Source organism: Mytilus californianus, unplaced genomic scaffold (assembly GCF_021869535.1).
Source record: "Mytilus californianus isolate M0D057914Y unplaced genomic scaffold, xbMytCali1.0.p SCAF_10, whole genome shotgun sequence".
Lineage (NCBI taxonomy): Eukaryota > Metazoa > Mollusca > Bivalvia > Mytilida > Mytilidae > Mytilus > Mytilus californianus.
Window position 1 is genome coordinate 35,018,911 of NW_026262582.1, and position 11,669 is coordinate 35,030,579.

Genomic DNA, 11,669 nt, shown 5'->3' on the forward strand with positions numbered 1-11,669 from the left:
AAGGAATTGTATGCAGAGGTTGGCTTACCCACAAAAATAAATATCCACGAAAACTTTGTCCTCAATCTATGAAATTGGTATGGGAAAATAAATTAATCCACATTATTAAAAAAGTTGTCAGAAATCTTGGAAGCAAACTATCGAAAAACTGCCATCAATACCTAATGGCCTGAACTATAAATACATAACCATATAAATAATGACAACGACTGATTGAGAAGGCTCCTGAGTTGGGACAGGAAATAAAACATGTGCCAGGATAAAACTAGCTTTAAGAGATTAAAAAGGGGGGAGGGTCGAGATCTCTTATAGTAAACATTCTACGCACAAACCTATCAGAAATTTGTTTTTCGTTGAATATTGTTAACCAACTTATCACAATGAGTTTATTTTTGCGATATTTGTTTGTACAAAAAAAGTGTGAATATAAATCGTCACAATTATGTCAAGCTTGAATTATTTCTTGTTTAAATACATGTACATCACAAAAATTTAAAAAATGCCAAAATAAATTGCGCTATAAAGTTGGCTTAAAAGAGCTGAACAGCAAAAAGTATCAGTAAAAATAAGCTGATTTACAGTACTTGAAAATCCCTGCAATCCAGGAAAATTAGTACCCAGACGAATAATAATGAATCTGCTGTACTTAGAATGTTTATCTTAAAAGGTGTACAGTTTAGGGTTTGATCCAGAAATGGCCAGAGAAGCATTAAAATTACATGCAGGGAGTATCCAGAAGGCAATAGATGAGTTAATACGCAGTGGTGGTATTATAGCTACAAGCTCTAGAAGTAGTTCGGAAGGCTCTGATAGTTCAAGTGCTGGTAAGGTTAAAGATTCAGTTTGATAATGTATTTTGTTTGAGAGTCATGTAAATGTGTAGATATTGATTATATATTGGGGTTAAGATACATGGCTGACTTGATAGGTATCCATTTTCCAGGCTTAAGGATGTTCGCTCCTCTTGTTTTTGGATTTTTGACACATATTCGGAATCCTCTGGTTTTATCCATGTAGTGTCATTAAAAAAATTTCCCCGCTAACCCCTACTTTTCTTTTTATAATTTTATTACTTATAGTTTAAAAAGCCAAATTTGAAAATCCTATAAAATCCTTGTTATTTTTTTCATAATTTTTTAAAGTAAAAGGGTACCAATGTTAAATGTAAGAAAAGTCTAGAGAGAATTATTTCCCGCCAAATTTTCAATGGGTTATATCTCTCAAACAAGCACACGGACCCTACATTTTTTTCTGCTTTTTCAGTTCCTTCAATTATATACTATCAATTTATAATAGTCTTTTAAAAAGCTTGTTATTTTGAAACAGAGTAGCGAACATCCTTAATCTCTACTTTTGAGATAAAGAATAGTACATTGAGCACAACATTCTATCCACCTTATTCATCAACTTTTCAAGAAATTTATGAATGAAATTTACCCTCAGATATTCAAGTTACAAAATGATGTATACTAAGTTTTGTCAGGAAATTATATCAATGATGTCATAGTTAAAGTAAAATTTAGAATTGGAGTTATCTTCCTTTGTCCAAAAGTTGTACAAACTACAATCATTGACAAATAAAAGTATTGCCTTCCAATACTTATACAATGCATTTGTTATTTTAAGCTCCCACTGCAAAGTGAATGCAGTCTTTACCCTTTGGTTCTCACAAGCACTTTGATATGATTGGTTCTGTTAAATATCATAAGGCCGGGATTTTATTTTGTTAATAAAAATAACCAAATTTAGTTTGTTAAGATAAAATTTCACAGATTGATCGATTGATTGATTGATGTTTGCTTAGTGTCTGTTGGCAAATATTTCATGAAGAGAACAAATTAACAATAATTACAATGGGTAGCTCCTGTAGTAGAGGCCTTCCAAGATGAAATTTGGTCTGGTTCTGGAAAGTGAGGGTATATTGGATGGGGATAGAAGTTTTGCCTTATAACAGGCCACCTATAGACCTCTCAAAGAGTTGTTGCAAGGGATCTTACAGTGCAGAGAGCGTTCACAGATTGAATTGCATCTAACTATTCCATTAAAATAAGTTCATTCTGCTCTTTTTTTATTATTCTGTAAGATTTTAATTCCAAGCTTTTTAGATCAGCTTTTTCAAACATACACAAATTATAAATAACAATTAACCACATCGTGTGATTTTTGGTTTTCTCCCCTGTTGAAGTTCAAGAAATCACTAGGTTTTGTGATGAAGATGAAATACACAATTAAGTAAATCACACATTTATGTTTTATAAGATCTTTTTATTTTACTTTTTTTTTTCGAACAACTGACTTAAAGTTTAGAGATTAAACATCTGTAAACCAAATTAATAAACCTTGAGCTTAAATACACATCACAGACAGATTTTTAAACATTTTATTTTTCTTAAATTGTTTTGATAAACACCTAGTACTTTATAATCCAACTTTTTAATTTGAAATGAATCCAATGTTTATAAAATTACTGGTTACAGTAAGGCTTCAACAATGAGCAGAGATTTTTCTGAAAAGAGCTGTTGATTTGGTTATGAATAGTAACATTTGATTGGACCCATATCTATTTTAAAATGCCATAAAACGTTCTAAAAACTTTTTATTCTCTTGCAGACAGTTCACCAGAAGCTGGGCCATCTAATATCAATAAAAGCGAGGAGAAAAAGAGAAAGAAAGAAGAAAAGGAAGTTTTACAAGATTTTATGTCTGACCTTCCTGAAGATGAGGAAGATTACTTAGATTTAACACTGACTGAAGAGGAACAGTTTCTTAAGGAATATAAATCATTGGTTGATAGTCTTGGAGATAGATAAATTGATGGTCACAGTCAGAAAAATATATGGATGATCACTGCTTTATAACAGAAGAAACACTTTTGAAAGTGTTATTTCCCTTTGTATCAGGATAAATTTTATGAGGGTCTTGATGGGGTCCTTCATTTCTGTAATCTTTAATTTTTTAGGACATTTTTCTATATTCTTTATATTTTTTGCCAATTATTGTCTATTCTCTATATTTTAGCACACCATTATTCTCTATATTTTAGCACACCATTATTCTCTATATTTTATTTTTTTGGCCCATTTTTCTCTCTTCTTTATTCTTTTTGACCATTATTCTGTAATATTGGCCTATTATTTGCTGTTCTGTAAACCCCATCCAGACCCTCTTTTATTCATGATTAAACAATCTTTGAATTATATTGATTAGCAGTCTTTTACAAAGGCAACATTATGTACTTTTGTGGGTTTACATATATATGTGCATGAGGTCTATATGACCAGTTCAGGCTTCTGGAAGCCTCTGGTTCAATTTTGTGAGTTTACATAGCTATATTTATACAGGATCTATATGGATCTATATGAGCAATTCAAGCTTCTGTCATCTGAAAGCCTCTAGTTTAATAATGATCTAAAGTTAGAATACTTTTCATCCTGAATATGATATAATATAATACATGCCTTATACATGTAGCTGCCAAATCAAAATGAAGTGATTGTCAAATTACTCCTTTTGTGATATATGGATGTTGATCCTAGCTGCCATCAGACATGACTGAAATTATTAATAAATTTGGACATTTGACAAATGATTGAACAGAAAGATCTAGTAAATGGCCAATTGCTACAAAATTATTGGGAAATTAGAATAATGGTTGATATTTCTAACCACAACCATATATGGAAGCCACCATTTAAAATCATTGAACAAAAATAGATAAAATAGAAAAGTCTGAACTATGGAAAAATTACATACTTGTGAATCTTTAGTATCTAGGTAGAAAAAGTCCCTAACAATCATGTATAGCCTCTACCATTTCTGAAAAAAAGGCAAGATATTAGTGAACATTTAAAAACTGAAGCAAAAGATATGTAGAAAATAAAACCAAAATTCATATATGACCATGTCAACAAAACCATTGTATAGTTTGTAAAATTTCTTGAATTTCCTCGTTTTACATCTAGCAAGTATACTTTGCTTGGAAAACTATGTGTGCACCCAAAAAACAACTTAATATTTGGTGAGATTATTGAATAGCTATAATCATGATAATCAACCTTCCTCAAAATTATTTTGTTGTTTCTTGAATTGGTTGCGCACAATGTTTCTAAAAAGAAAATATGGGTTGAAAACTGCATTAATTCAGCCTTTTTCTTCATTTTCATTTAAAAAAAAGGCTTGTTTTGTGATGTGATAACAAAAAATCTTGTGTAATTTATTTATATTTCTTGATCTTATGCATTTCCATACATTATGTGCAAAGTTGAAATAGATTTAAAAAACTTTCATTTTCTTGGGCTAAAAATGGGCCTTAATCCCCCTAAACCTCTAATAATGAAGTATTCTGTAAACAACTGGCTGTAACCAACTTTAGAAAATAATGCATTTACAAAACCCCGTTAGAGCTTGAATGCATATGATAACCAAAAGTATCATTACACTTTGACATCATGGTTCACCTTTTGTTACATCCTTAAACAGCTCACTGCAACAATCCAGAAAATGTATATGTTTTATGATTTATTTTGACATAAGACATTGATGTTCAGTGTAGGATGCATGTTGGCTGTGGCCTACTTTAATGTCCTGTGAATTCATTTATTTTTGTGGGTACCAATTTCTTAGATTTAAGGAACATTTTGTTTTCGTGGATATTTGATTTCATGATTTTGTTGTCAAGCCTGCAACTTTTGTTGCAGAAAGCTTGACATAGGGATAGTGATCCGGCCGTCGGCGGCGTTGGCGTTAGCTAACTTCTATAAATCTTAATATTTCAGAGGGTAGAAGACCTGGATGCTTCATACTTTGTATATAGATGCCTTATGATGTGAAGTTTACGTCTGTCATATGTCCATTGTCCTTGACCTCATTTTCATGGTTCAGTGACTACTTGAAACAAAAGTTAAGATTTTTTGTAATGTTTATTTCTCTCTTATTATGAGTAATTGGATAACTATATTTAGTGTGTGCGTACCTTGCAAGGTCCTCATGCCTGTCAGACAGTTTTCACTTGACCTCGACCTCATTTCATGGATCAGTGAAAAAGGTTAAGTTTTCTTGGTCAAGTCCATATCTCAGATACTATAAGCAATAGGTCTACTATATTTGGTGTATGTAATGATTATGTCCAAGTGGCAGGTGTCATCTGACCTTGACCTCATTTTCATGGTTCAGTGGTAATAGTTTAGTTTTTGTGTTTTGGTCTGTTTTTCTAATACTGTATGCAATAGATTAACTATATTTGGTGTATGGAAATATTTTACGATGTACATGTCCATCTGGCAGGTTTTATTTCACCTTGACCTCATTTTCACTGTTCATTGCTCAATGTTAAGTTTTTGTGTTTTGGTCTGTTTTTCTATTAATACTATATGCAGTTGGTCAACTATATTTGGTGTATGGAAATATTTTACGATGTACATGTCAGTCTGACAGGTTTTATTTGACCTTGACCTCATTTTCACGGTTCATTGATCAATGTTAAGTTTTTGTGTTTTGGTCTGTTTTTCTAATACTGTATGCGGTAGGTCAACTATATTTGGTGTATGGAAATATTTTGTGATGTACATGTCAGTTTGGCAGGTTTTATTTGACCTTGACCTCATTTTCACGGTTCATTGCTCAATGTTAAGTTTTTGTGTTTTGGTCTGTTTTTCTATTAATACTGTATGCAAAAGGTCAACTATATTTGGTGTGTGGAAATATTTTACGGTGTACATGTCAGTCTGGCAGGTTTTATTTGACCTTGACCTCATTTTCAAGGTTAATTGCTTATGTTAAGTTTTTGTGTTTTGGTCTGTTTTTCTTAAACTTTAAGCATTAGGTAACTATATTTGGTGTATGGAATGATTGTAAAGTGTATATGTCTATAGGTATCATCTGACCTTCACCTCATTTTCATGGTTCATTGGTCAATGTTCAGTTTTCCTGGTTAACTTTGTTACTTAGATACTATAAGCAATAGGTCAACTATATTTGATGCATGGAATGATGTCTGTCTTGCCAGGTTCATCTGACCTTGACTTCATTTTCATGGTTCATTGGTCAATATAGAATTTCCATGGTTTGGTCTGTTTCTTTTATACTATAGACAATAGGTCATCTATATTCTGTGTATGGAATGATTGTATTAAAGGTGTACATGTATTTTTGGCTTGGTTTATCTGACCTTGACCTCATTTTCTTGGATCATAAATGTTAATGTGATACTTGTAGTAAAACTTTATATGTAGGACTATCAACATAAAATCAATTGTCAGTATAGTAGGCGAGACATTTCAGCGTGTGCACTCTTGTTTCTGAATACAAGCTTATAGAAAATGTGTATCGTTTAAAAATTTAAACTTCTTGTTCACTTTTAACCAAGAAATCAACAAAAATTGTATCCTACGAATAATAATAAATTCACATTATTTTTGCAGCTGTATTTCTTCAAACTAATATTACAACATCTTACTGTATTGTAGAAGATTGGTTAGCTAAGTATTCCTTTTACTCATTTGGAAATTTATTTATTTGAGTAATTAAGGTCTCTTGTTATAGGTAATGGTTTTTGGGAGAAAAATTAATTCTTAATTCTTAATTGTTATTTTTTGTTTTTGTTTAACTTTACTATTAATTTGTGATTAATTTTAATTTGTTGACAATAAAAAAAAAATATTGATACTCATTTCGTTTTTGTCCAACGCATAACACGTTGCGGGGACATGGAAATACCGGGCGTCTGGCCATCCGTGTGTCTGTCAGTGTGGTCTTGTTAGCGCTCTCACAGGGACAATTCTTGCCAGATTTTTATAAAACTTATACTATAGGTTAATATAAGCAAGATCTTGGACAAGTTCTATAATGGTGGCCGATCGACTTTTTTAAAAAGAGATATGTCCCTTGGGAATATTAAATTTATGGAAAATGGCCTAGTTAGTGCTCTCAAGAGTACAATTCTTGCCAGATTTTTATATAACTTATACTATAGGTTAATATCAGCAATATCTTGGACAAATTTCTATAATGGTGGACAATCGACTTTTTTTTAAAAGAGTTATTCCCCTTGGAAATATTAAATTTATAGAAAATGGCCTTGTTAGTGCTCTCACTGGTACAATTCTTGCCAGATTTTTATAAAACTTATACTATAGGTTAATATCAGCAATATTTTTGACAAGTTCTATAATGGTGGCCGATCGACTTTTTTAAAAAGAGATATGTCCCTTGGGAAAATTAAATTTATGGAAAATGGCCTCGTAAGTGCTCTCAAGAGTACAATTCTTGCCAGATTTTTATATAACTTATACTATATGGTTTTATCAGCAATATCTTGGACAAATTTCTATAATGGTGGCTGATCGACTTTTTTTAAAAGAGTTATTCCCCTTGGAAATATTAAATTTATGGAAAATGGCCTTGTTAGCGCTCTCACTGGTACAATTCTTGCCAGATTTTTATAAAACTTATACTATACTGTAGGTTAATATCAGTAATATCTTTGACAAGTTCTATAATGGTGGCCAATTGACTTTTTTATGCCCATCCTACAATAGTAGAGGGGCATTGTGTTTTTCGGTCTGTACGTCTGTTCGTTCGTTTGTCCGTTCGTTTGTCTCGCTTCAGGTTAAAGTTTTTGGTCAAGGTAGTTTTTGATGAAGTTGAAGTCCAATCAACTTGAAACTTAGTACACGTTCCCTATAACATGATCTTTCTAATTTTAATGCCAAATAAAGAGTTTTGACCTCAATTTCACGGTCCACTGAACACAGAAAATGATAGTGTGAGTGGGGCATCCGTGTACTATGGACACATTCTTGTTTAAAAGAGTTGTACCCCTTTGAAATATTAGATTTATGGAAAATGGCCTCGTTGGCGCTCTCACGGGTACAATTTTTTATAAAACTTATACTATAAGTAATGCCTTTGATTTGATTTGATTTGATTTTTGGTGTTTTAATGCCACTTTTAAGCACCGCTTTTGGGTTTTTTCGTGCGGGCCAGTTTTTATTGGTGGAGGAAGCCGGAGTGCCTGGAGAAAACCACCGACCTTCACTAGGAAAACTGACAATCCTAGTCAATTAAGTAGAGTCGAGTGAACCCGCACCAGTGGGGTTCTAACTCACAACCTCAGTGTTGATTGGCTAGTGACTACAGTAGTAACTACTTAGACCACTCGGCCGTAATGCCTTTGAAGGTCTCTGAAATATTAAGTTTACAATAAAAAAAAAATGTTTGTCCCCTGCGCACACTTTTTATTCATAAATTGTTTTAAAGAACAATATAAAAAAGTTTTTTTTTTTAGTTATTGCCCCTGGATAGATGAAATATGTGCAACGTGGAGGACATTGGAACTCTGTTCTTTTATTATTTATTTCTTCATTAATAAAATCACTGATAAATTTATATGATTTTATGCCCTCTTAATTTCATTTGTAGAAAGCACAAACATGTAACTTATATTAAATTACAAGCATCTCAAGATGGAATTGATGGATACTAATTTTTCTTTATGTGTCTGTTGTGGAAAATTTATCGATAGTTTTATTGTTTTCTTGTGGTTAAAATATAATTATATGCCTGCTACAATGGAGGGGGTATTCTGTTTTACCTCTGTCTGTCAGTCAGTTTGCCTTCCCCTGAAAATCTGATGTATTTTTCTCGGGAACTACAAATCGCAGCTTCCTAAAATTTGTTACAAGTCTTCCGGTGAACATGCCATACTCTGTAATGCGTTTCAGATTCATCGATCTTCAACTTCCTGATTACCAAATGCTCATCTATTCCAAGGTATTGTATATTCAAAAGGAATGGAAATGCGGCCGACTTCAAAGAAAACATTATGATGCATCTCTGTCTCGGGCGGTGCATTAATAACAAACACCCTGTCGCTCTAACTAGCTCATTACTTGGAAGCAGTTATCGAACTTGGTCATTTAATCATGAGATGAAACAAAGAATTGTATGTATAAATAGTGACAATTCATTGAATAAACAGGGTTACACTAATGTCCTGACCAATGTCCTGACTAGTGTCCTGACCAATATGCAAAATGCTAATAACTTTTTTGTTCTTTGCAGGATCGAGTTCAAATTTGATGTCAAGGAAGATTATAACATTAAATATATAAATTTTGAATGCTTGTATAAACATTATTTGAAATCAAATGAAGGCCATTTCCTGTCCTTATTTATGTTATTTGACATGTATATATAATCCCTCATTAACTAAAAAAAACAAAAAATGAGTGAAATAAAAAGAAAATATAGGTAAGTAACCACTCCAATGTGTGTTAACTGTAATTAATATAGGTGTGATTAAATTTTAATTGTTCATGTCACTGTCTTTTGACTTTATTGAATCCTGTACATCTATATCATTCTAATTATTGAAAGTAGGAAAAGTGCATTTACGAATTATCTAAATCATCATACATAAAGTTTATCTAATCACATATTACTTTTATAATTATTTAATATGGTTTAATAAATCAGTAATTAGTTTAATAATTTACACTTAACCAAGTTTATAGAATTACGAAAGTATACCATATCATTTCAAATTAACAAAACAAAAATGCTTTGAATGTTGTGTTCTTGAGGGGATTGATAAATATGTTTTCATGATTATACAAGGCAAGAATTAAAACAGTTTTTGTGAAATTTTGATAGGGGTTAATTGTGGTCATTTCAAGTTCCATGTTGCTTAAAATTAAAAAGTGCAACTTCTTTCTTAACTATATTTAAAAAAATGGAATATTGCTAAAATTCAAAGAAGTTTATTCTGTTTTTTCTTTTTTATCGGTCAGGACATTGGCAAGGACAAAGTATAGAATTGGTCAGGTCGAGTTTTTTTTACCTTTAAAATTTTTTTTTTTTTTTTACAATTTTTTTTCAAAGCCTTATACTAAATGTTGTCATCTTCCCTGATACTAAACTTGATAATATCCCTTTCAAAAACAAAAAAAGTTATAATTGGCATTTATATATCGGTCAGGACATTCATCATGGCAAAGATCAAGTTGGTCAGGTCAAGTTTTCTAACATTTCAAAAATTAACAAACATTTTTTTTTCATAAATTCTTATATTTTATATTATAATCTTCCTTGGTAACGAACTTTAAGTCAATTCTTTCAATAATAAAAAAGTGATTAACATTTTTACATGGGGCAAGATATTAGTCCGGGCAGAGTCGACGTTGGTCAGGTCAAGTTTTCTAACTCTTAAAATTTTTTTTTATATTTTTTCTTTTATTCATATATTTAATATTATAATCTTCCTTGACATCAAATTTAAAGTCGATATTTCGAAGAACAAAAAAGAAATTAGCAATTTTACATCGGTCAGGACATTAGTCAGGGCAGAGTCGACTTTGGTCAGGTCAAGTTTTACAACGTTAACTCTTTAAATTTTTTTTTTTTATTTTTTCTTATATTTATATATTTTATGTTATAATCTTCCTTGACATCAAATTTGAACTCGATCCTTCAAAGAACAAAAAAGTTATTAGCATTTTTCATATTGGTCAGGACATTAGTCAGGATATTGGTCAGGACATTAGTGTAACCCGAATTAACAAACAAAAATAAAAAAATACAACAATAATACCTTTTATAGTTACTTATGAAAAAGTTTTTATTCTTGTTCCCCATCTTGATATTTCATGGAGGTATGCAACAATGAGAAGAAATCCGACATTAAACGAGTTTTTAAAAAGAAAGGTAACGCAAAAATTGAAAAAAATAACTTTTTCAATTTTTTAATATGACTGGTGTAGAAAAGTATAAAGGAACGTGAATAGGTGTAGTGTTTTATCTAGATAAAAAGAACTTGTATTAAAGGTGTTATGATAAACTCCAGTATGGGAAATTCCAATTTACAGGTATAATCTATCATGTATATCATTGATAAGCTAGTTTTTATACGACCGCAAAAAATTTTTGCGGTCGTATATTGGTATATCGCTCTAGGTTGTTCCGAATGGACGTTGTATAGCAGCACGAAGATTTTGCACAGATCACAGATCCAAATACGGAGAGTTTCTAAGTCTTGATTTGCACTTGCATCCTCACAATTTAATATTATAGGTCACTATACCTTGTTTTAACTAATAACTTCAGGCATTTTTGTAAATTGCACGGTGTTTCCAGCTAACTTTTCTTGCAGGCCTTGCCGGACGGCCATTTAATTTCCAGCGCCATATTTGAATTTTGACAAATAAAATTTTATTTTTTCAGACAGTAAGTCTAAGTCTTTTTGTGAATTATAAATAATTAAAATAAATAATTCAGACATCTTTATAATCATTTCGAACAGTTAAATAATTTTTTCCATTCTAGTTAAGTTTAAATTTTTGACCACATAGTCTGTAGTCTAGACCTCCCCCCCCCCCCCCCCCCCCCCTCTCTCTTATTTTATTTTCTTGCTAAATCTATTTATCTATATATAGTTTAATCAAACCTTTAAACACACTGTACTTGTGTTTCAACCAATATCCTGTGTTTGAAAGATAAAAGAAAATTTAGTCCTCTGTTTCCACAAAGATTGATATATGTCTGAGACTAAAGTTGTAAAGTCAAGCAGATACTTCAGAGTAAATAAGAGAGATATTCAGGATAAAACAGCCCAAAGCCAACCCATAATTGTATCTGATAGTAAAGGCAAATACATAAAGAGAGCCATTACAACT

At 31.5% G+C, this 11,669-nt stretch overlaps 1 protein-coding gene across 3 annotated transcripts in view; it reads left to right on the forward strand.

Annotated features, from left to right (window-relative positions):
* Positions 1–6,663, forward strand: part of LOC127718007 (NEDD8 ultimate buster 1-like) — a 50,508-nt gene extending 43,845 nt beyond the window's left edge. The window contains exons 16-18 of one of the 3 annotated variants that reach the window (XR_007989521.1): positions 668–824; positions 2,611–5,433; positions 5,581–6,663. Coding sequence is in view for 1 of the 3 variants with exons in the window: in XM_052223902.1 (XP_052079862.1) it covers positions 668–824; positions 2,611–2,810 (357 nt within the window). In the remaining 2 variants the exon portion in view is untranslated. Of the gene's footprint in view, positions 1–667; positions 825–2,610 lie in introns of all 3 variants that reach the window. The other 2 variants (XR_007989522.1, XM_052223902.1) reach the window with 2 other exon arrangements.
* The last annotated feature ends 5,006 nt before the right edge of the window (positions 6,664–11,669 follow it).